Source organism: Sorex fumeus, unplaced genomic scaffold (genome assembly GCF_029834395.1).
Source record: "Sorex fumeus unplaced genomic scaffold, SorFum_2.1 ptg000051l, whole genome shotgun sequence".
Classification (NCBI taxonomy): Eukaryota; Metazoa; Chordata; class Mammalia; order Eulipotyphla; family Soricidae; genus Sorex; species Sorex fumeus.
Genome location: NW_026606108.1, coordinates 35,446,812 through 35,471,898, shown reverse-complemented (window position 1 = coordinate 35,471,898; position 25,087 = coordinate 35,446,812). Strand labels below are relative to the sequence as shown.

The following is a 25,087-nucleotide window of genomic DNA, read 5'->3' as shown; positions in this document are numbered from 1 at the left end:
TTTTCTACAGGGGGACACTGAGTCCACAGGGGACAAATGACTTTTGAGAGGCCACTCAGAGTGGAAGTGGCAGAGCCGGGGTTGGAGGGGCTGGAGTCTTCAGGTCATCCGGGAGCGCACATTCTCACCCCCTCTCTGGCTTCTCCATGGCTGAGTTTCCAGAGCCCCAAGCCGGTCAAGGGCAACGTCTCCCCTCCTGAGAGACAGTCCCACTGTCATTGGCAATCAGCTGCAGTGCTGGCCTGACTCTGTCCACTTCCTCTCAGCCCTTCTCTGCCTTGTTTGGGGCCTGGGGAAGCTGATGGCTCCGAACACCCCTCCCCCCTCACACACACACTCTCCCTTGACCACATGCCATCAGAGACAGGCGGGCAACTGTGGGGGTGAGGGGGGCGGAGATGTGTGGAAGCCCCCGGTCAGATTCTGGTGCAGCTGCCTGGACCCTCCTCCACAGCGCCCCTCTTCCTGGAGGGCGCCCTTGGCCGCTTCCCTGCACTACACCCACCCATCTGTGAACAATGGGGGACCCCTAGCTTAGAGCAGTTGAGCGCATCCTGCAGCAGGCCTCTTTACCCATGAGCTTGTTCAGTTCTTCCGGGGGCATGGCTTGGAAGGCATCATTCGTGGGAGCAAAGATGGTGTACCCCCCTTCCCGGTTGAGCATCTCTGTCAGCCCGGCAGACTGGATGGCGGTCACCAGCATGCTGTGGACACAGGGGGTGGGGGGTCACCTGCTTGGGGCAGGGTGGAGCAGTGGCACTCGGGGCTTGCAGGCCCACCCCTCAATCCAGGTACAAAGAGGGGCAGGTTCCAGGCAGCTGCTCTTGCCATCAGGGGCCAAGTTCAGCTGACTGGCCAGAAGCCAGAGGTCAAAGGTCAGGGTCAAGGGTAAAGAGGTAGATGAGGTCAGAGGATTCCTGGGAGAACCAGGGTGGGTGGTGTCCTGGGTACCTATGCAAAGGAGACACACCAAGGGACAGCACCTAGGGGTGAAGCAGCCAGCTGAAGAGGAGGGTGCAGAGTGAGGAATGAGAGAAACAGGGTGGGGTAGGGTAGGGTGAGAAGGGGTGAAAGCCCACACTGCAGACAGTGAGACAGCACCCCAAACCAGTGCCCTCTGCTGGGTGCTTTCCTTATAGTTTGGTGACCAAAAAAAAAGCAATTCTGGGGCTGGGATGTTAGCACAAGAGGCAGAGCACGTAGCTTCTTAAATCATGGGATCACAACTGAATGTAGGGGGTCATGAAAACATTTTTTTGGGTTTTGTTTTGTTTGCGGCCTACACCCAGCTTACTCCTGGTTCTGCACTCAGGAGTCACTCCTGGCAGTGCTCTGGGAACTATGTGGGGTGCCAGGGATCAAACCCAGGTTGGCCGCGTGCAAGACAAACGCCTTCCTGTGTACTATTCTCTCTGATCCCATGAATATTTGTTTTAAAATAAGTTGAACATGTTATCAGTGATTGTTTCTATACCTATTTTATACACCTGGGGGCATATAAAATATCTTTTGTTAAAAAAAAAAGGGTTGCAAGAGGCTGGAGAGAAAGTAAAAGGGTTAAGGCACTTGTCTTGCAACACAGCTGACCTGCGTTTGGTCCTCAGTACTCCCAAGTATCCTCTAAACCCTGAGCACCATTGGTGTGACCCAAAAACAAAAACAAAAAAGGAGGGGCTGGTAAGTGGACACAAGTTTAAAAAGCCTCAGAAAAGAAAGCAAGTACTTTGTTTGCACAAGGCCCAGAGTTTTATCCCTGGCACTGAGCGGCCTTGGAAACAGAGACTAGCCGCCTGCTTGGAAAGGACCCTACACAGACAGGCCCCGGGGCCAGAGACAGTCCAGTGGGTAGGCATCCCCTGACACATGGCAGACTCAGGCTCTATGCCCAGTATCCCATAAGAATCGTCAGGGAGTGATTCCTGAGCTCAGAGCCTGGAACAGCTTCCGAACACTGCTGGGGGTGCCCCCCAGACCTCATTAAACTTTAAACTGAAACAAATTTAAAATTCACTTTCCTCCCTGTTCCTCATGGTTGGGACTACACACAGAAGAAAACTGCTTCCACATGTCATGCCCACAAGGTCAGAACAATGCCCCTGAAATTCACTGCACCACAGAGTAAGAGGGGGGCTTGACACCCAGCCCCACCCAGTTCCCTGCCCCAACACGGGCTCACGGGAGGGACAGTGGCCTTACCTGAAGCGACTGTCACCCTTCAGGACATCCATGACGGTTCCCATGGGAGGGGTCAGCACCCGGTCCATGGTGAACAGCGTCCCATAGCGCCCTCTCTTGTCATGGGCAGCAATGCAGCTGTTCTCGATACACAAGCTCTGGCAGGAGGGGTCAGAGAGAGGGCCCATCACCCCATGGCAGGACCTGCTGATATGCCTGGGGTGTGTCTGCAGCACCATTCACAAACATCCGTGAACACTGCGGTGGGTCTGCGGGAGGAAATGTTGTATTTCCTCCAGCAAAGGGGTAAAAACAGTGTCTCTCTGGAAAGAACCATCACAGAGGCCCCAAGAGAGTGGACCTGGTGACAACAACGATGCCTGCTGATTTTGTGACAATGTGATCTGGCCAAGTGGGGCCAGTGCGGTCCAGACACATGTACTGGGTTATTTTCTAGCCCTTGTCGGTGAAGGAGGCTTCTCCTCTCATAGGTGAAGGATTCAAACTCCTCCCCTCTTCTTTGTCCTCTCCTCTGAGCTCCAGGTGGACTACTGACCCCCTTGTCCTAGGCTGGGGTGTGGATCTTCCCCAAAGACCTTCCCAACAAAGAACAGGAAAGGCGAATCCTTCCGCAGATTCCTGCTTGACCTCAGAGAGACTCTGCACAAATCCCTCCCATCCAGGGAGCCCCAGGCTTGGAGCTCAGAAACACTGACCCAGCTCTGGGCCTTGGTGCTGAGACCTTGAAGGACTGGGGCTGAGGGCCTTGCACTTACATTCCGATACACAAACACTCTCAGTTTTTTGCCTCCCAGGGTATCCAGAGTCTGCCCATGGTACAGGTACTTGGAGGCCAGCTGGTCTTTAACCAGGTGGTTGAGAAGCAAATTCTTAGTTGGGGCATCCGCGGGAGGGATCCCATCTGCAAGAGAAGGTGCGGGCAGGAGGCCAGGCATGAGCTGGGGAAGGAAGGCGGGGAGCAGAAGTGCACGCAGCCAGGGAATGGGGCAAAAAGCTCCACCCCCTTATCTGCAGATGGGGATTGGGAAATCAGAGGGGTCTGCCAAGCCTCCTTAACATCTGCCGTCTTCTTCTGATTCAAAAACAAACAAAAAAGTCTAACTAACCGAGGATGCTTGGAGTTTGGCATGGGGTGACACAGGAGCATGTGGCCCTTTTTGTTCCCGCTCGATAGCTGTGGTGAGCTGTACCCTGACTCCAACCTCCGTTCTAGCCCACGGGCCACAGACCTCAACGCTCAGAAGGTGAGGGACAGCTCTGCTATCCTGATGAAATGCAGGTGACCTGAGGACTGAGCGCCCCCAGTTGCATTTTCTGCTCTGCCAAATGCAATAGCAGCAGCTCCTGACAAAGCCACACGTGAGTTTCCATCGGAGGGGGTGGAAGTGCTAAGATTCTAAGGGGTGCTGTAAATTGGGGAGTCTGTGGTGGAGGGTACGGTGGCATGGTTAGAAGGAAACCAACAGAGCTGCCTCTGCCCCCTCTCCCCGCCCAGGTTACCTTTGAAGACAGAGTTCAGGGGGGCCAGGAGAGTCACGCGCTCACTGCCGGAGAGGTGAGTGCTGAGGCCGGCCTGGCGGAAGAGGTCCATGGTGGTGGAGACATCAGACTCGGCAGCCAACTCAAACAGAGTCTTGGCTGTGGGGGAAAAGCAAAACGGGTTTCAAAAGTTAAAAATTCTGTTTTCGTTGACCATTTGTCCAGCCCGAAGTGTGACACGCAGCAGCAGGAATGTCACCCTGTGAAGTCAACAGCCCTTCTGGACACCGCTGGGCCACCGCGGGCTTGTGTCATCGGGGGAACCGTGGCCCAGAAAATTGCATGGGTGGGAGGAGCAGGGCAGGGCGCCTCGGCCTCTGCCCCCCGACCCACAGCTGTGGTGGGGGCGCTCGCGGTCCATGCTGGGGGTGAAGGCAGTCTTGTCTGCATCTCCATGCCTGGACAATAGTGAGGCTTGCATTTGCTGTTTGCCCATGAAATCCCTCCACGGACAGGCAGATGACCACCGTGGAAATCTGAATGAGGCTGGGAGCTGAGCACATGAGCTGGAAACGAGTTCTCCCGGGCCAGTGCTCAGGGCTGGCTTGGACATGCTGAGGTCAGCCAGAGGCCCTTGCTGCCTGCTTGTGCCCACAGACCTCCCAGGAGCCTGTTGGGATGCTGTACAGCTCTCCCCACACCTGCTGTGGCGTGCCCCCAGCTTCCCCCTCACCGCACTGAGCAGCCTGACCTACCCGAATCTGGGATGAGCAGCTCGTCGATGAAGTGGATCACGCCATTCGTGGCCAGGATGTCTTTGTTGGAGATGATGGCTTTGCCGTTGATGGTGAGCATATCTCCGCTGCAGCCCACCTCCAGCGTGTTGCCCCCCAGGGTCTCCATGGACAGCCCTGCCACGATGGCCTCGGCACACATGGCCGACTTCAGGATGTGGTTGTTCAACAGGTCTGAAGGGATGACGGTGGGGGCGGGTAGGTGAGGGTCCCTCCAGCCACCCCTCCACAGGGCCCAAGTCCTCCTCCCTTCCTGCCTGTCACCCACTGGAATCCACGGGACTCTCACAGAGCTCCCCCAGTCAGTCGCGTCCTAGCAGTGGATTCTGGGTAAGACATTCAGTCTCTGGGTATCAACAGCCTCATCTAGCAGAGATAAGAATTTGTGTTCAGGGGCTGGAGCAACAGTAAAGCGGGTAGAACGTTTGCCTTGCATGCGGTGGAACTGGGTTTAATTCCCTGCATCCCAAGTGCTCCTCCAAGGAATGCCAGGAGTGATTTCTAAGCAGAGCCAGGAGTAACCCCTGAGCATAGCTGGGTGTGACCCAAAAAGCAAAAAAAAAAAAATTACGTTCATTGAGAGAGAGAGAGAGAGAGGAGAGAGAGAGAAAGAGAAAGTGCCTGCCATAAAGTCATGGGGTGGGTGGGCAGGAGGAAAGCAGGGGTCATTGGCAGTGGGAAATGGACACTGGTAGAGGGATGAGTGTTGGATCGTTGCATGAGTGAAACGCAATCATGAACAGCCTTCTAACTGTGTATCTCACAGTGACTTGAGGATAAAAAGGTAAAGGTAAAGGTAAAGGCCCTCCCGTTAATCGTCGATTTGCTCGAGCAGGCCCAGTAACATCTCCATTGGAGACTTTGTTGTTACTGTGTTTGGAGTGATAGCACAGCGGTAGGGCGTTCACCTTACAAGCGGCCAACATGGCCAACCCGAGTTCGATTCCTCCGCCCCTCTCGGAGAGCCCGGCAAGCTACCGAGAGTATTCGATATGCCAAACACAGTAACAACGAGGATAAAAAAAAGAAAAAAATTCATTTCATCATCTAAGGCTGACTTAAAGATGGCTTGAAATTCAGGGCAGACAGCACAGTATTAGGGGGGACATATATGCATGCCCTGGCACCACATGCACTCCCTCCCCCACCCAGCATTCCCAGGTCCAGCCCTGATGGGGTAGGGCACTGCCAGTCTGAGCAGCACTGCACCCTCAGGCCTGAGCACTGGACACCTACTGAGTGGGGAGACTTTCACTACAAATGGCCCCTAACCCCTGAGAATCACTCAGGGGAGCTCCTACCACCCCATTAAAAACTAAACCTTGAAGATCTATAGCCCTGCACAGAGCCTGACAACAGAGGAGATGCTGAGAAACTATTTGTCATTGGGAAGTGCTCCAAGGTCATGGAGAAGGGAAAACCTCTGTATCACTGTAACACTGTCCTCTCATTGTTCATTGATTTGTTCGAGCAGGCCCAGTAACGTCTCCATTGTGAAACTTGTTGTTACTGTGTTCGGCATATCAAATATGTCACGGGTAGCTTGCCAGGCTTTGCCGTGAGGGCAAGATACTCTTAGTTGCTTGCCAGGCTCTCTGAGAGGGGTGGAAGAATCGAACCCATCTTGGCCGGGCTGGCCACGCGCAAGGCAAACGCCCTACCGCTGTGCTATCGCTCCAGCCTCAAAAGGAGTTAATCCGAGGAGCTTTGACCTTCTGTAAAAATGGTCGAAGAGATGGAATGCTATCAAGGGACGAATTATGGGCACACTGCTGCTTGTTTGTTTCACCCAGATGCCAAGGTCTGTGTCACCTAGTGCCTCCAGGGCTGGGGGTGGCATTCAGTCCCTCTGGTCTCAGTCACTCACTCACCACGTCTGTAAATCGCACATCCATGAATTTATGCATCCAGGCACCATTGAGGGACAAGGCAGGGGCTGAGGCACTGGGTAAAGGACAAGGAGCCACCCAGAGGGTGATCCTGGCCCCGCTAGACACAGCAAGGCCCTGGCTACTGCCCCCAGGGCTCCTGGCCCTAAACTGAGACAAGTTTCGTTCTGAGTTTCAGCTGTGTGTGGGATCTGGAGCCCTACTTCCCCACACAGAGGAAGTGGCCAGAAGTACCGACAGCCTGAGACACTGCCCCCACACAGCTGACCGCTGCTTTGAGGGACACTCATTTCTCGGGACAGGAAAGTGGGGGAAAGAAGAGCTAGGAGTAACCTGCTGGGCCTTGGAGAAGCACAGCCAGAGCCGGAAGTCGGCTGTCCAAAGGGGCGCCGGGCTGGGCACTCTGATGCCAGCCTGTGGCAACAGCCCTGGGTGAGGGCTCTTGTTCCAAATGAAATAGGTAATATATGAGTTTAGGCACTTGTCTTTGCGTGTGGATGACCCAGATTCAATTCTAGGCACCACATCTGGTCCCCACCCCGGGCCCTTCCTGGCCCTCAGAGTGATGAGCCAAAATGAAGTCCTGAGCACTACGGAGTATGGCGCAATAACAAACAAACAAAACAGGAGTTGTCTGTTACACATTTCCTGGGAGACAGAGGCAATGGAGTACTGGGTTTAGAACTCAGGGCCTCCTACACGTGAAGCATGAGCCCTGAAAGGCCTCCACGAGCCCAAAGATTACAGGTGTTACTGCATCTCATGTGACCCATAAGGCCCAGGCTTGAGGGGCGGTGGGGGTTCCACTTCCAGCATGCAGGTGTCTGCTCCTTCTCCCCCAGGCTCTGAGCTGCAGCCCAGCTGCACCCATGGGCCTCTAATACTCCCTGAGTCTGGCCAGCACCTGCTTTGGGCCTCCAGCTCTGGCTGCTTCCTCAGTGCAGCTGGGTCTGCAAAGGTGGATTAACTCCATCCTGCCCACAGATGGGGCTCACCCTGGGCTCTGCAGGGCCACAGAGGGCTGGTGAAGAGCCAGGGGCCAGGCGGGCAGGTGGGCCTATCTGAGAGGCCCAAGGGGCCTCGGGCTCAGTCTGGCCACTCCCAGCAGGGGGCGCTCACCTCTCAGCGCGTCTGGATCGCCTAGAATCCGGTTCAAGGTCTCAGTGGGGATCTTCTCGAAGGCCTCATTGGTGGGGGCCAGGAGAGTGTACTGGCCATCTCCCTCGAGCACTGTGTTGAGACCCGCTGCAGCCACAGCAGCCTGGGGGGAGAGCAGAGGCAGGTATTCCGTCTCCTGACCCAGATCCCGTCTCATGGCAACCACCATGGTCTTTATGTATCTGAGCGCCAAGCCACGTGGATGCCTCTCAGTCCCTAGCTCCTTCCTGCCCACTGCCTGCCTTTGCCCTCTGACCCCAGCCTCCACCCCACCCTTTGCTCCTCTGACTCCTGTTCTTTTTCAGGGCCTTGACAAAGCAAGGAAGGCAGCTTGACATGGACCTGTTCCCCTGCCATACCTGAGGAGACGCAGCCCATTACCCAGGCTTGCAAGCTAGCTTTTCCTCTTTTTCTGTCTGTGTGCTCCTCCCTCTGACACCAGGTGCCTTCCATCTGCCGAGTCTGCTTCTGGGCCTTTCCTTTTGTCCCTTCCTCTGCCTGGTCTCCCCAATCCTCAGCTCCAAAGCCATCGTGTCTTGAGGGTCTGTTCCTGACCTAGCGCCTGGTCCCTGTTCACCTGCCTCACTCTTGTTCACAGATTTCAGTGACCGTCAAAGGCCATCCTGCCGGTATGGCTCTCGTCTGTTTCCCCAGGTTGAGGCGAGTGAAGACTGGCAGTGTGTCTGTGCTGTGGCCACTTAGGGGGACTAGCTAGCACTAGACAAGGATGTGTGTGCTAAGGGGAAAGGGTGCAAGGGGGGCCAAAAAGGAAGAAGGGAAAGGAGTTTGCTCAACTGCAATGGTGAAAGGAGGCTGCTCTGTGGGGATCAATGGCTGATAGTCCAGACGTGCCCCCAACTTGCTGGGACTCCACTGCCTACAGACCCCAGAGAAGAGAAGGCAGGGGCAGGGGGAAAAAATTGACATAACTACTTAAAAAAAAATAAAAAGGAAAGCAGGGGAGGGAAAGAGCTAGGATCCTGCATCTCGTCAGTGCCAGGCTGGCCCATGTTTGCCGCTCTGTGTTGGAGATCTCCAGGGGAGGAACCCGCCCTCCCACTTAGTATCCTGTGGTCAGGAAGTTTTCCCGGAACCAGAGCAAAACCCCTGACAGGGCAGCGGCTCGCACTTCCCCCCTTGACAGAGCCAAGAGGTATGCCCCCGCTCCCTGCTTTGTCTGCTGGGAGACAGATGGTTCTGGGCACGGGGAGGCCCAGGAGCCCCAGAGCCCACTGGAAGTCCAGCCCCCAAACCCCTGGGATCACAACAGGGGCTTCCTCTGCTCTGGGTTCCAAGGACACATGGGTCTGGCTCCTGCAATAGTTGGGGGTCCTGTGGCAGGCACCCAAGCGTCCTAAAGTCTCACATGTGTGGGAGGAAGGGCCCTTCCACTTTCTGGAACCCCAAGATAGCCTCTTGTACCCAGGACTCCTAGTACTCTGCCTCCTGCAGCAAGAAAATCCTGAGAGGCAGGAGAGAAAGCACAGAGGTGAAAAGCACAGTTTATTTTGCATGCAGCTGACCCAGGTTCAAAGCTGGTGCTACAAGTGATTCCCTGAGCACTGCCAGGAGGGATCCCTGAGTGCAGAGCCAAGAATAAGCCCTGTGCATCGCTGGGTGTGGCCCAAAATAAAACAAAAAAGGAAACCACTGAGCACTCCCAGCAAGCCAGGGAAGTAAAGGCATGGGACCAGGACAGGCCCAGGAGCACTGGGCGGAGCCACGACCAACCAGTGGATCCTCCTCCTGCCTGGGCCGTTCCAGGAAACTTGCTGACGTCCCCTGGATGCTGCCAACATGGAGACATTCTTTCGGGAGGCCGCATGTGCCCACTCACCCGCAGGGTTTCAAAAGTGTCCTCGATCTCCACGATCTGCTGGATGTTGTTGGTGGTGGTGGAGATGACCTTGTCAATAAGGTGCACCACACCGTTGGTGGCATGGTGGTCAGCCTTCAGCAGCCGGGCGCAGTTGACCGTGACAATCTGCCCGGTGACAAACAGGGGCAGGTGAGGGGGTGATGGGTTCCAGGTGTGATGCAGGCCCGGGAGAGGATAGAACATGGGGAGAGGGGAGGGAAAGAAGAGGGGGAGAGGACCCAAGGGGACAGAGGCCAACATCCGTCTTTCGACCTGAATTGCAAGATCAACACCAAAACCCAGCCCCCACCCGTGGGTGCAGGGCAGAGGGGAGGACAGTAGGCCAGCGGGCCCTGCTGAGGGTGGGGGCTCCCTACCCCATTGGGATAGTGGTGGATCTGGATGCCCGAGTTCTGGTACATGGAGGTGAGGATCGTGCCGTGCTTCATCTCGTCCGTCAGCACCCGCCTGTCCACCATGTGGTAGCGGAGGGCGTTCAGTAGCTCGATGTTGATGTTGCTGACCAGAGAGTCCAGCACTTCCTGAAAGGGCGGGATTGTGAGCAGGGGGATGCTGACCCCAGCCCTTGAGAGGCCACCCTGGGAAGCCAACTAAGCCCTGGCTCTTCCCGAGCACTCCATGCTATGCCCTGCCCCTCGGGTCCCCCATCCCCTGTGACCATGCAGCCCCCAAGATAGGCCCCGCGATGGCCATGACAGCAGAGGAAGAGGTGTCTCACCGCTGACAGGGCTGCCCAGGCCTCGTTGCTGGGGGCAAAGATGGTAAAGCTGCCAGGCCCTTCCATCTCGGGCCTCAGTTTCTCCGTGCGGTCTGTGTACAGCTGAGTGGTGGTTGAGCCCACGACTCCCAGGGTCTCATAAAGATTTGACAGTGGCAGGGCTGCCCGGGCAGGAGAAAGAGAGGCAGGATGGAGCTGACGGCCCTCTCCAGCTAGACCCCACCCACACCCTCTGTCAGTCTGCCTGGCATGTCTGTCGTCCATCCATCTGTGGTAAAGAGTGTGAGCCTGTGCCACGCTGTTTTTAATAAAGTATTTTTGGTTACACCCAAGGCAAGGTTACTCTGGGCTCTGCACTCAAGAATCAGTTCTGGAGATGCTCGGGGGACCATGATAGGTCTGCTAGGGATCAAACCAGGGCAGGCCATATGCAAGGCATGTTCCTGGCATGCTGTACTATCTCCCAGTAACCGTGGCTGCTTTCTTCGAACCGCCCCGGAGTCCCAGTGTGGTGCGAGCCCAGTGTGGTGGGAGCCATGGCAGGGCACAGCTCCACTTCACATCCACTCAGGGGCAGCGGTCAGGGCGTACGCCAGAACCAGGCCCCTCATTCAGACCAGCCTGACAAATGCACTTGGAGGCTGGGAATAGCTCCCTCCCAATGGTGGTATCAGGAAGAAAGAACTTCATGATATTTATGGCACTTTGTGAAATCATATTTAAAATGTTATTCTAGGAGCCTAGAATGGCCATCCCCCTCACACAATGAGCTGGGTGTTCATTTTATTTATATTTATTTATGTATTAGTGTTGTCGGGGGTCACATTGGTGGTGCTCAGGGCCTACTCCTGGCTCTGTACTCAGGGGTCACTCCTGGTAGGGCTCGGGGGACTGACTATCTGGGGTTCCAGGGGTTGAATCCCGGTCGGCTATGTCTGCAAGACAAAAGCTTTATCAAATGTACTATCGCTCCGGGCCGGAGCAATAGCATAGCAGGTAGGGCGTTTGCCTTGCACGTGGCCGACCTAGATTTGATTCCTCCGCCCCTCTTGGAGAGCCCAGCAAGCTACCAAGAGTATTCCGCCCACATGGCAAAGCCTGGCAAGCTACCCCTGACGTGTTCGATATGCCAAAAACAGTAACAAGTCTCACAATGGAGACATTACTGGTGTCCGCTCAAGAAAATCGATGAACAACGGGAGGACAGTGCTACAGTGCTACTATCGCTCCAGCCCCTGGACACAGTTTTTAGAGATGTGTGTGGAGCCAATCTCCCTTCCCCACTCCCTTGCCCCCATCTTTCCCACAAATGCCACCCACTACCTCCTTGAGACCTTCCTTTCCTGACTCTGTCTCCCATCCTCAAACACAATAGCGAGCATTTCACTGTAAGCCTTCATATGACTCTGGACGTACTGCCAAGACTCTGTCACAAGTCCTAGGTGGGGCTAAAGGTGAGAGCCTGACCAGTCACTTCTGGTACCCTCCCTAGGCACTGGGCAAGACTCCTGGCCAGCCATATCCCTTCCTGACATCTTCCTAGGGCCACGCACCACTGTTGTGTGACTACTGTGGAGAGTCAGACCAGGCCTGACTGAGCCGATACTACCTGCTCAGAAACGCAGGGGCCCTTGGGAATCTCTCCCAGTCAGCGCTAGTCAGGCCAGAAGCTGGGTCGGGGGACAGAGAGAGCAGGCAGGGGAGAGCCAGGGGCTGCTCCACCAGCTTCACTGAGGCTGCTGTAGGAAGGAGCATAGCAGGACACCAGCTGGGAACTTCCCTCCTCAGCTGCCACAGAGCCCAGAGACTGCACACGGGGGGGGGGGGGGGGGCTGCTGTCTTCCGGGGGTGCATCTGTTTCCCGATTCTCCCCACCCTCCAGGCCCACAAGCCTGGCTCACTCACCTGCTGGACAGCCCTTTTCTCCTGGGACCTTCTCGTAGCCAGGACAGCACTCGTAACTGATGACGCTGTAAGAGATGCACACAGGCTGGATTAGGCAGATTCCCCTCCTCACAGGCCATTGGGCCCCTCTCTAAGGTGAAACAACTGCGCCCAGATAAGACTCAGCTCAGGGGGTTGGCCCTTCCGCTGGGCTGAGCACAGGGCCCTGGCAGTTCTCCCTGTGGCTCTGAAGAATTCTGCCACTGGTGCTGTCATCTACATACCCCAACTGGTACAGAGTCAAAGCACTGTGGCAGCGGGCAGAACCCAGTCCTGTCGTTATCTGCCATGGACTAGCCAGACCCTCTGTGGCCAGCTCCGGTCTCCTGCTGTGCTGTTTCCCCAGAACTAGTCCCAGCAACAAACTGGTTCCTTTGCTGCAGAGGAACCCTGATTTGGCCTCGGGCACCCCAAACACCACCAAGAGTGATCCCTGAGCTCAGCCAGGAGTAAGCCCTGAGTACAGCTGGGTGTGGCCCCAAACAAAAACAGAAGATTCCTGATCTGGGAAGCACAGAGCTGTCATGTGCCAGGAAAGCTGGAGGGGCCCTGACACCTGATCCCACCACCACTTGCTTGGATCTAAGGATTGCAAAGGTGGAAGTGGTATATATGAATCCGCATTATCCCCAGTTTTGACAACCGGACAAGTGGTACTACATGGAAAGTATCATGTTAAGCGAAATGAGTCAGAAAGAGAGGGACAGACATAGAAAGATTGCATTCATCTGGGGAACATAAAGTAACAAAATAGGAGACTAACACCCAAGAGTGGCCGAGCTTAGTACCAGGAATTTTGCTCCATGGCTTGGAGGCCAGCCACACGTGCTAGGGGGAAAAGGAAGCTCAGATAGAGAAGGGAGCACCAAATAAAGGGTGTTGGGAGGATCCTCCCAGGATGGGAGAAGCATGCTGAATGTAGACTATAGACCAAACATGATTGCCACTCAATGCCTCTTTTGCAGACCACAACACCCAAAAGGAGAGAGAGAACAAAAGGGAATGCCCTGCCACAGAGGCAGGGTGGGATTGGGGGGATGGGGGGATGGGGGGTGGGACGGATACTGCGACCCGTGGTGGTGGAGAATGGGCACTGGTGGAGGGATGGGTACTTGATCATTGTATAACTGAAACCCAAGCACAAAAAATTGTAAGTCTACAACTGTACCTCATGGTGTTTCACTAATAACATTTTTTTTAAAAATTAAAAAAAAAAGAATGTTTTCAAGTCCTGGTAGATAGTAAGGAGATTAGTGCGCATGCCCAGCAAGTGTCTGTCTTGGGTTGGTTACCCCCACACCATACGACCCCCGAGCCCTACAGGGACAGCCTGGGGCATCCAGGCACCACCAGGCCTGACCAGCATTAGGTCTGACAGGCTGAGAATCACTCCTGAGGCCTCTGGGCTCCAGAGCACAACTTGGGAGGCCCAAAGCCCCAAACACTAAAGCTCTCAGAGTTAAAACCAAATGTATTTTATCAAGATATTTGATTTTTAAATCTCTTTAAAATTAGAACACTTTTAATCCATGAAAGCCTGTGCCTGATTTCAAATGGAAAAATATGAGAAGGTATTTCCCATTCCTCCCTGTTCAACGACCTCATGATCCTCGGGGCGGGGAGTGCCTGAAACAGCTAGTCTTAGCGTCTTGTCATTGGAGGAAAATCAAAAAGGCCATCTACTGTATTAAGCTTTGATAAACCTCAGCCACTCAATACAATTCGGACCAGCACATCGCATCCCATGAACTGCCCTTTGGGGCTCTGTAGCACAGGTTTCGGGGACCCCAAGGTTCTGGGCAAACTCAGGCAAAGGCCTGCCCTGCAGGAAGCCCATTTTCAGCTACCTCACAGCTGTACGTGAGCCCCCCACCTGGTTCCCACACAGCTCAGCAGTGAGCCCACCCAGGCAGCCACAGCCACCCGCTTCTTCCTTTTCCAAAGCTCTACCCCATTAGGACAGGGTTCAGCCCAGACTTTCATACTGTGAGGGCTTTGCACCCATGGGACGCTCATGGACATCCAGTGACATCTGCAGAAGCGAGGCAGCAGATGCGGAAGGAAATGTAAGTGCTGGAGCAGCAGTGGGAGCTCCCTCACCCCCCACCCTGAGCTTATGGTCTATCATGCAAAGGAAGGGCTGCCTCCATGAGTCCTGCCATGAAACCGGTCCTTGGGGTAGGTTTCAGAGGGTGCTTAGATGAGACCCTCAAGCTCCAAGGGGGGTATCTGTGTTCCTTGGCCAGAAAGGGCCAGGGCCATAATGCAGTGGGCAGAGCACTTGTCTTGTGGGTTCAGATCCTTGGTTTCTCCCTGTGATCCTCCAAGCGTCACCAGCAGTAAGTCCTGAGTGCAGAATCAGAAGTAACCCCTGAGCATAGCTGGGTGTGACCCAAACACAATCAAACAAAAATTTTTTTAAAAGCCCCCTCCCCCCCGGAAATGAGTGCACAGGAGCAAGTAGACCCACCCTTCCCAGCCCTACCCTTTCCATCTCCCTCCCCACCCTCCGCTCCTGTTACTTTGAGTTCTTTCCTCTCTGTACTGACAAGGGCCACACCGGGGCTGGGGAGGTCCCAGGATTGACTCACATTTCCAATCTTTGGAAACTCAAGTCAGCTCTGACCCAAAGGGCCAGCAGGGGGACTGGAAAGCACCTTCTCTCTGCTCCTCCTCCTCTAAAGTGGGGTCAGGTTTCACCGCGGGGAGCACTCTGGTTCTTTCCAAATTCACACTCATTCCCAACCAGCGAGATTATTTCCAGGGGGATTATTTCTCCTTCTGAAGGAGACAGCTTCCGGTTTCTCCTAGCTAAAACTAGGACAGTTCCAAACCTCAAGCCCACAGGGCTGGAGGGACCCCGGGCAGAGGGTCCTGGGCTTTCTCTGAAAAGTACCAAAACTCTAGTGCCAGGGGTGCAGGAGAACAGAGATGGGGTCACGCCCTCAAAGTCTAGTTTCTCTCACAAAACATACCTGGGAGGCTGGGGAAGTAAGTGGCCTTGTGGGAAAGGGAGAGGGCCTTGGTCCTGAGTTCTGTCACCTAAACACCCCATCTCTGAGCATGACCCTGGGGACCATGGGGGCCAGGAAGCACAACCAGAGAAGTGCCTGGGTGACCTTGCACTGTGCTGGAGGGGTGGGGGGCTGAGGTGGTGCATACCAGCCCTCCCCAACAAAGGCATATTTCCTGGAAGAGAGCGCCTCTTTCTGCAAACACGCTCCCACTCACTCTTCTTGAACTCACCTCCATGGCCCCTCCCTGCTGCTAGAAGGGCGGATGTGGGGTGGGGGTGGGGAGAGAGGGAAGTGTGCTGCCAGGGTGGGGATGCTTTTGTGTTTCCCAGCTTTTCATGCTGCTCTGGCCCCCATGGCCACTCCTTGAAAGCCAAGGGCAGCTGAGAATGGCAGACAGAGAAGACAATGGCCACTCCTTGTGGGTGAGCACCAAGTCCTCAGCCCAGTGTGCCATTGCACGGGAGCCTGAGGAGAAGCAGAAGCTGTGAGGTGTTCTGAGGGGCCCCCAGCCTCTCTCTGGAAAAAGCAGAGGAAAGGAGGGGAGGCAGGGAGTGGGGTGAGGCTGAGATGTCCCCCAGTTCCTGGTCTTCCCTTCACAGAAAGGACGGATCTGTCAGTCTATAAGCTGTTCTCTGGCTTCTCCTCGGCCTGATACAGCCCAGAAACTTTAATACCTCAAGTCAGAGGGAGCCACGCCTCTCAGGCAATGCTACACTCACCTTCTAATTCTGGCTGCCTGAGTGGGGACAATTTGAGGAAGAAAGTGAGGGAAGGTGACCAATTTAGAAGTGCACTTCAGGGCAGGGCTGGGAAAAGGACACCGTTTCTCTGAGGTCTAAGAATAGAGCCGATCAGGCCTCTCTCTGCCATTCCCCTCCAAATGTTGACTCTGGATTAGATAAGGAGAATTATTGGCTCTTCTCTTCCCCAAATTCTTTTCCAAGAGTTAATAGAAGTGAAAGCAATCCCCGCGTTCCAAGTGCATTTTTGGGTCCAGCCCGGCTGTTGTCTGCTGGGATGAGTGTCCACGAGTAGGTGGGGTGGGCGCGGCTCAGAGAGCAGTTTCCTGTAACAGAAGGTGAGCCGCTTCCTCCATCTGTCCTCCATCCCGTCCCCAGTGAACGGCAAAGCAAACACAGACACACAGACACAGGTCTCTGAGACATCCACGTGTTCATGGGCAGCCTGCCCTGCTGGACAAGGCTCACAGCCCAGCTGGCCTGGGAAGCTCCATTCTTGATCTTCTCTGTAGAAAATTTGAAATTTCTACAGAGGGGCTTGCTAGAGCTTTCCATCCATGGCCAAAGACCCCACCACTGACCCACTGCCTGGGGCCAAGGGCAGTTAATGAGAAGACAGAGTCTCTAGGAATGTACATGAGCCGTCACTGCAGCACTACAGCCCTTCATGCTTGTGTGTAGCGTTTCAGTTGCTATGCCCTTCAATTTCCCTGGGTACCTGGGGGTTTGGCAACTAGAGGTAAGAAGGGTTGCTGGACAGGAGTGAACTACCCAGAGGCCAGTCTCAGCACCCCTGGGCGCTGGCGAGAGAGACCAGGCCCAAACACTGCTGAGCTTAACCATCTCGGGCCCCGGGTGGTGCTCACTTCCATGTGACCAGAAGCACACTTGAGCCAGCCGAGGAGCCCATTGTTCCGCATGGACGTGGGCTGGTACTCCCCCACACAAGGCCACAGTGTGACTCCTAAGTCCAGGGTAACATCAGAGAGGCACTCACAGATGCTTATTCCATTGACAAATTCTCCAATGAACACAAAATTGTCGTCCTACAGTTCTGGGTGTCAGACAGGATCAAAACTTGGCCTTTCAAGGTCAAAACCAGAGGTACCTTCTCAAGTTCTAGGGGAGAAACTTCTTGTTTTTCTCCACCTCGAGAGGCCTCCTGTAACCCCAGGCTTGTGGGCCTGTCCTTTTCCTTCAAGGTTCTTGATCACGTCTATTTCTCCGACTCCCTGGGATTACCAGAGAAACCAGGCTAATCCCCCCCAATCTCAATCTTCCACGGAACCAGTTTCTGCCATCTCTTTTCCTACCCCCTGGAGCATGAATGCAGATCCACGGGCTGTGGTACGAACCATTTGGGCGGTTCAGTTTTCTGCTCACCACCTTCCCTTACTCCAACACGATACTCGTGTAAATACTCAGCAGATAAAGAATCCCATGCGAGCCAAGCATCCCCCAGGAGGTAGAGAAATGAGTTAGAACCTGTGAAAAACTCTGCCCGATAGAGGTGTTTGACAGAAGCCTCACTGAAGATAAAATTTCCATTACTTGGGTCAGATTATTCATGGCAGGATAGGGGTGGGAATCCTAGCTGGTCACTCAGGAGATTTTTGTTTGGGGGTCACACCCAGCCATGGTTAGGGGCTATTCCTGGCTCTGTGCTCAGAGGACCATTTGCGGTACAGGGAATTAAACCTGGGTCAGCACCTTAACCTTTGCGCTATCTCTTTGGTCCAGGACACTTAATTTTGGTGGGAGTCTTCCCCAGTGGTGTTTAGCAGGGGTACCAGGATTTCTCCCAGCCATTCTCCTCAGCCAACCATGTCCCACTGGGCAGGGTTCTGGCCCAACAGTGCAGAGCTACTCCAGTTCTGCGGCATCGTAGACCACCAGGGCTGTACCTGGTGATGAGGGACCAGTGAGTGAACTGGGGTCCCACACATGCAAGCACATGCCCAAACTCCTGAATGATCTCTTAGTACTCACACAGGAAACATAAGACACGCAGGGGATGCTGGGGAGAGCGTGGGGCAGTCTGGCTTCCCTCATGCCTTCTTGCCATCATCCTTTCCCTCTTGGGAGACCAGGGTTTTGGGGTACTGAGAAAGAGGGTGGTGGGGCAAAAAGGCCTCTAGCTCAGCTTCACTGATTAGGGTTCTGGCGCCCCAACCCAGGATGAGATGTACTGGAAAACAGCGCTGGCACTCTGGAAAAAGTTCACTTTCTCTGCTTTCGTGCAATGCTAAATGAGGGGGCAGGAATGTTTCAGCCCTTGGGCGAGGCCATGCTTGCTACCGAGGGTGACCCTGCCAGCTCATCTTGGGTGCAAAGAGAGCCAACTACACTTGTGAAAAGTAACGCAGCTTGTGAAAGAACTTCAAGAGCTTGCGAGGGGATGGCTGCCATGTTTGTCTGCTGGCTCTGGCTGGCAAACTCTGCCAGGGCCACGTTTACACTGTCTGGGTGCCCGTAATGGCTCTCCCAGCCCTGTAACGTCGGCTTCCCAAGGCCATGAAACCTCCCTTGCACCCTGAGAGGAGCCCTGAGCAAAAAGGCAGTCCATGGAGAGGCCTCAGGCTTCTGACCACAACTTCCTGCACCTCAGCTCCAGCTGTGGCTCGGGAAAATGTGACAGTGAGTGATGGTGGGGGCCTGCGAGTGGGAGGCCAGTTTCCTCCTAACCGTGTTTGATGAGCTATTGTGGCAGCTCCTGCATGGTTTAGGATTTGAAGGGAAAGCTCCAGTGAAATTTTCAAGTCATCAAGTCCCTCATTCATTCACGCAGTAAACTTGAGACCTGCTAAGCACTTCCAGTAATGGGATTCCTGGCCCAGGCTTGACAAACTCAAGGGCTTCTCTTTGGGGAACTGCAAAAGAGCGACTGTCTGACATTCTGAAAACAATGTCTCAGCAGACAGGCGGGCTGAATGTGGTTTGCCCCCTCCTTCCTACATTGGCAGATGGGAAGCCTGTAGTAAGGGCAGCAGAGGGGTGATTCCAGGGTCTCTGTCAGCCCACAAACTGGGCGTCCACGCAGGCTTTGAAGTGGAAATTCTCCCACAGCCATAAGGCATCCTGAGACCTGCAGCCCCCCTTTCCCCACTCTGCACCCAGCCCAGCCCACTCAGCTGCCCCAGCTGTTTGCAAGCAGCAGTAGAACCACTGCCCACAGTGGATTGGCACCGAAGGGTCTACTTTGTTCTGGCCACTGCAAAGCTCTTCAATGGTCAGTATGGCCCTCACCTGGATAAATACACCAAAAGACAACTTCCTTCCTCCCTTCCTTCCCTTCCTTCCTTCCTTCCTTCCTTCCTTCCTTCCTTCCTTCCTTCCTTCCTTCCTTCCTCCTTCCTTTCCTCCCTCTTTATCTCCCTCCCTTCCTCCCTCCCTCCTGGAGGTGCTCAGGCCTTACTCAGGAATCATTCCTAGCAGACTCAGGGACCATATGGAGTGCTGAGGATTGAACAGGGCAAGCATCCCACCCACTGTTCTATCACTCCAGTCCCTCAAGTGACCCATTTCCAGGGTGCCATCATTGCAGCCGACACACCCTGCCTTCTCCCCTTTTGGACCCAGCAGGTGCATGGCTCCTGGGGACAGATGGCAACTCCCTTCTGAGCCTGTATCCCAGACGCACAGGGAAAGGCGAAGGCCTGGCCTCAGCTCTCTTGGAAGCTCAGAGTCAGTTCAGCTGCTTCCCTTTCCTGCCCTGCCCTCTCGGGCCTCTTCCAAGTCAGGACTGCCTTCCCGACACAGCACGTGACAGTCCAGCAAGGGACCCTCTTGGCCGGGATCAGCCCATTTTCCTAGCCCCATTTCCTCTTTCAAAACGCCTGGAAGCAAGGAGCATGCTCAAGCAGTGAAAGTGTCTCTGGGTGCCCAGGCCATCAGCAGTACCTGGGACTGGCTCTGCTCTCCCGGCTCTGCCCCTGGTTCTTCCCACCGCCCACACAGCCCCACTCAGCTCTTCCTTTCCCAGGGCCTGCACCCCCCCCCCCCAGGCCACCTCCTTCACATGCCTCCTCACTGTCCCCTGCATGGCCAGCCTGGCCATCGGGAACCTTGGCCTCTGCAGGGAGCACAAAGGAAGTTGGAGGCAAGCTCTGAGGGGAGGAAGGAAAGGGAGAAAAAGAGGAGGGGGAGGGGAAGGGGAGGGAGGGGAAGAGAAACAAGGGGAGGGAAGCAGCATTGTGAGGGAACCAGGCAAGGGCTTCAGTGCAGAGCCCCCCTGGGATACCATGGCTGGTGCCACCCCACTGCCAGCTCTAACCAGGGACAGTTCTGCAGGGATGCTGGGCTCTGGGATATGGAGGAACTGGACGCTTTGTCTATTTTCCAAGAAACAATTATCTGGGGGCTGGTGGTGTGTGCAGAGACATGATGAAGGGCCTGTTTCTTTGAGCAGGTCAGCTGTATCTGTGGATAAGGTAAAGCGTACTGAAGGTGCAACTCTGTCCTGGCACCATGGAAAGACATGTGAAAGAGAGCTGGCATCATCTTTGGCGGAGAGAAGCAGCAGTCACAGTGCTGCTACTGGGGTTGGTTCCCCTAGACTTGAGGGTCCTCTTAGATCATTCCACCTTCAGCTCTGAGGCCAGGTAGGGTCCAGGGGACAGCCAGCTGTCCCTGACCAGTTCTCGACAGGCAATCAGGGAGCTGCTTTCGTCTCCCTCCCGACGTGGTCCCTGAGTTCCCTCCAACCATACTAAGATTGATAATGGCCTAACATGATGTGGGCCCTCCAGGGAAAGAACAGTAACTCCCCCTTCCATTCATTTGGTTTACGAAGTTGGAGGAGTTGTCTGCTCAGTAGCAATGTCACAAGCCAAATGATGACAAATCTGGGCCATGGGAAAGCGTTGGAGAGAGTGGCTCTGAGCCTCTTAATCCTCCTATTATACAGCGGAAGAAGGTCGGGCCCTCACAAGTGGCCTGAAGGCTTTGCAGGGGCCTCTCCCTGTTGTTGGCAGAGAGCTGGCTGGTGCTGCAATAGATTAGGATCCCTGGAATTCTGTTAGGATAAGCTTCTGTTGGGTGGCAGAGAAGTTGGGGTGAATGTCCCAACCCCCTGCTCATATGGAAACATTGGTAAGCCCTATTGTAACCACAATAGGCCACACACCAAGGACACGCTCTCTTCCTGTGTGGCCCTGATTTATAGATAATAAGAAGCAGGCTTACCAAGCACTTGAGGTAAGCCAGGTGACCGATTCAGTCCCTGCATTCTTTCATCCCATCCTCATAAGGGACTCCCTGCCCCCAGGACTCTGGCTACTATTCCCGGTTTCTTAGATGATGCAGTTGAGGGTTTCAAAGATAAGAAAGCTTGCCCAAGTGGCAAGAGGCAGGGTTTGAATTCGGGAGCAAAGCTCAGGTTGTTAATAAACTGTGCTGTGTCGGGATGAGCATTCAACTTTTGGGGGATGTGACCCTGGACTAGTTTAGCAGGTGGTATTTAGTATGACTTGATCAATGCGTTTTCTTGGTCCCTGACAGAGGCTGGTGGCTTCCACCCTGCTCTGAAAAACATATCCGAGTTTTCTCAGGAGCTTTAAACATGAAAAGCAAAACTGGTCAGCTGATAATGGCCCTCCCCAGCACACAGTTTCTGGACAGGTTTGCAAATGCATCTTCCAGGCTCAGCAGGCAGCCTACCCTTCAGAAGTCTGACCCAGTCCACGGGCCCCTGCAGCCCGGCGTCCCCACAGCCAGGGTGGCCTCGTGGTGGCCTGCAGCTGTCACGAATACTCACGTGGATTTGCCGCATATCTTCCTCTGGTACCACTGCTTGCAGTTGGTGAAGTACTTCTTGTTGGTGCCAATGACCTTCTGCACAGCGCACACGTTGGGGCTGAAATCAAAGGTGGCAACATGACCAAGACGCCTCGCAACCTCACGCCATCCCTCAGAGGGTCATGACAACAATGTAGATATGGAGAAGGGGCAGCAGGATGACCTACTGGTACCCTCTGGTTCTTCTGATCGAGATCACCATCTCTCCCTGCCACAAGGGCCCCCCCTCCCTCCAAAGTAAAAATGACCCAAATACAGGTCACGCACTGACAGCAATCTTTCTTGGACATTGACACTTGCTCACTCCCAGTACATCTTCAAATTTAAAGAAGCGTCTCTTGAAACTCCCCAGACTGTGTGTCCCAGATGGAGAGAATGAAGGTAAGTGAAAAAGGCAGGTCTGGTAGGAGCAGCTTTGAGAGCAGCCAGACTCCTCTCTGCACCCCATCTCATGCTGAAACATAACGGGCACATGCCTGGCCTCTCCATACTGCCACCAGCCCTGTTGCAGGAGCTCAGATTGTGTCAGTCCCAAACTTCCCAAGGAAGCTCTGCAGACACATCCCCTGGTCAGCTACCCACCCCCACCACCACCAACACAGCCTACAAGAGCGCCCACCTATGCACTCAAGGGCTCAGCCAGCTGCTGCTGAGACCCCCCCCAAGCTGGTGTCCACTACTCACTGCTGGACATGACTCAGGCCCCAGCTACAGTACCAGCTGCTGGGAGAGCTTCTATCTCCTCCTAGGAGATGCTTTTCTGTCCCTCTGACCAGCCTTGCTTTGCTGCTAAGGACCTACATGGATCTTGCAGGTGAGATCTGAGTGTGGCCTCTCTCCTCTTCAACCATTCTCCAAAGAACCTGAGGGTGGGTTCTCTGCCTCATTCTTTCTGGCATGTTCTAGATGGGGCCCAGCACCAGGTTTGGGTGAAGGAGGAGCCGGGAATGAACTGGTGGAAAACACCAGCGCTGGGCTGCAGAGACAACTCCGTGGACTGGAACACATGCAGGAATCCTTGGTTCCATGCTGAATGGCTCCTGGAGCAACACCCCCAACCCCCACCAAACATAGTAAAGTAAAGGCCCTCCCGTTGATCATCGATTTGCTCGAGCGGGCCCAGTAACATCTCCATTGGAGACTTTGTTGTTACTGTGTCTGGCATATCGAATACGTCACGGGGAGCTTGCCAGGCCCTGCCGTGTGGGCGAGATACTCTCCCAGATACATGGTAAATGGGAGTGGGGGCATTGGCGGAGGGATGTGGACACTGGTGAAACATCATGTGCCTGAAACCCAATCATGAATAACTATGTAATTTCACGGTGACTAAATAAATAGAATAAACAAACTAAAAAGTCTGTTCTTAGGTCCTTTAAGTTTGCAAAGACCCTCCAGCACTCCTCGGGAAAACTGAGCACAAAGCACTCGCTGGCTCATGCTTAGATACCTCCCAGAGCGGGTCAGGGTAGGGGGGGCTTGGCTTCACCAGTTTTAGTCAGTATATTTGCTCCTGAGGTCTTGTGGCAGGGCAGCTCAGGTCACGAGGTAGCAGGAGCTCCGGTAGGAGTCCCCAGAGGCAGGGTGGGGGGCAGGGAAGAGGCAACAGGAGGTGTCATGACAACTAGGAGATTTTCAGAGGGAAGTGGTAGCTATGGTCAGGGGCGTGTGTTCGGGCAGACTGAAAGCACCTGCAAGCACTCAGAGTTCAGCACCCCAGGGCAATACTCTTCCCCAAATCAAGGTCCTGTTCCATGGATGTGCTGGGAAAATGGTGGTGCATGCTGGGAGCGCCATCCCCAGGCCCGGCTCAGCACCTGTTGACCTCCATCAATGCTGAACATGGTCAGACTAGGGCACAGAGGGTGGTGGGGAGTGAAGGGGAAGCCCTGACTCTTTGTCTCTCTTCCTGCTCGCTTCAACCATGTGGCTGTCACCTCTCACCTACGGTGTAGCTCAGGAGACAGGTGATGGGCGGGGGAGGTGGAGCAAACAGTGCGTACCCGAGGGGGGTTAAGACAGCAGTGGAATCCTGGGGTCTACAAGAAGAGCATCTGGTCCCCAGCATCCCAGCTGGGTCTGACCAAAGGCCGCAACCCCCAGGGATTCGAGCTAAAGTCCCCCCTGATTCTCTGTGTAGCTGGGGACTCAGAGAGCACAGCCAGCAACCAAGAATCTCCTTCCACTGCAGCCCAGGAGCCGGCAACTACTGCAGGGTCTCAGACATGTTTCTAGGGGAGCGCGTGGAAACAGTCACGGTGGATGAACTCCTGCTGCTTGTGGGATGGGGGTGGGGGGGTTGCAAGTCTCTAAGGATTTCTGGTGGAGGTGGCACTGCAGAGTTCCTGCCATTGCTGCCCTTGAAGAAATGGGTGTGATGGGCACCCTGGCCCCTCGGGTGGGCTGTGAGGATGGGAAGTTTCGGGTGCAGCTTAATTGAGAAGCGTGAGTTGTTTCTGGGCTTCTGCCTCAAAGCACAACGGCTCTACTGTTCCACATGCTTTTTGACTTGATTGGAAAATCAAGGGTGGCAGGAAATGCAGTCCTGTGCTGGGGGTGTGTATCTGCATGTCTGAGTGCTTTGCTCCTTCTCTCGGTGTTTCTCCCCCCCCCCTAGTCTTCTACCCCAGGGCTGTCAGGGGAATCGCCCCCACCCCAAAACTCAAAAAGGAACCCTGTGATCTGGCCCCAGTACATGAGGGGACAGACACGTCTGCTTCTCATCGGCTGCCCAAGTCTGCCTGTGTGTGCTGTAGGGCCAGTGGATGTTATAAATATACAAATAGCCTTTGGCAAAAAAAAAGCTTCCCCACCCCTACCCTATGGTAACAGACACAGCTGGAGTCCAGCGGCCAGACCACAGTCTCTGTCCTCCCAACTTCTTCTGGGTTCCCACCAAGTCACCGCATCTTGCTAAGCTCACTGTCTCCATTGCAAAATGGGCCAGAGAAAACTGGCCACTCTGTGTCGTGGAGATGATGCACACAAGCCTGGTTAGGGGTGACCAAAAGCTGCAGGACAGTCCAGCCCATGCCCTATTCCCCCTTCTCTTCAGGGACTACACACATCCCCCATTCCTCCTTACTTGGCTCCCCACTGCACTGGACCAGGCTGCCCCGTGGCAATTTCAGGGACCATTAGTGAGAGGAGGTGCCAAGGGCCACTGTCTGTGGCTCCTCATGTGGTCCTCAAGCTTCATCTGCCCACCACCAATGTTGGGTACAGGAGGGGGTAGGTGAGCGGTAATCGGAGCCACCAAGAGATGGTGAGCAAGAGAATTTGCCTCTGTGTGTGTGTGTGTGTGTGTGTGTGTGTGTGTGTGTAATGGAAACTAATGAATCACCTTAGGGAAAGCCATCGGGAGGTGGGGGGACACTTGTATGAACCAGAAGCCTGTCTTCCCTGCTCTGTCTTTTTAGGGTCCAAGAAGTAGGAGTTCTGGGATAGGGGTGGGGCTCAGTGGAACCCCACTGCCCA

General features: G+C 54.7%; 1 protein-coding gene across 1 annotated transcript in view; it reads right to left on the bottom strand.

Annotated features, from left to right (window-relative positions):
• The window catches only part of TGFBI (transforming growth factor beta induced), a 151,922-nt gene that overhangs the window by 125,345 nt on the left and 1,490 nt on the right, over positions 1 to 25,087 (bottom strand). Inside the window, exons 2-12 of the mRNA XM_056124350.1 lie at positions 21,570 to 21,668; positions 12,019 to 12,083; positions 10,114 to 10,274; positions 9,752 to 9,916; positions 9,354 to 9,500; positions 7,478 to 7,619; positions 4,431 to 4,643; positions 3,697 to 3,834; positions 2,952 to 3,097; positions 2,197 to 2,333; positions 574 to 704 (exon numbers count right to left, since the gene is read on the bottom strand). Coding sequence (XP_055980325.1) covers positions 574 to 704; positions 2,197 to 2,333; positions 2,952 to 3,097; positions 3,697 to 3,834; positions 4,431 to 4,643; positions 7,478 to 7,619; positions 9,354 to 9,500; positions 9,752 to 9,916; positions 10,114 to 10,274; positions 12,019 to 12,083; positions 21,570 to 21,668 — 1,544 coding nt within the window. The remainder of the gene's footprint in view (positions 1 to 573; positions 705 to 2,196; positions 2,334 to 2,951; positions 3,098 to 3,696; positions 3,835 to 4,430; positions 4,644 to 7,477; positions 7,620 to 9,353; positions 9,501 to 9,751; positions 9,917 to 10,113; positions 10,275 to 12,018; positions 12,084 to 21,569; positions 21,669 to 25,087) is intronic.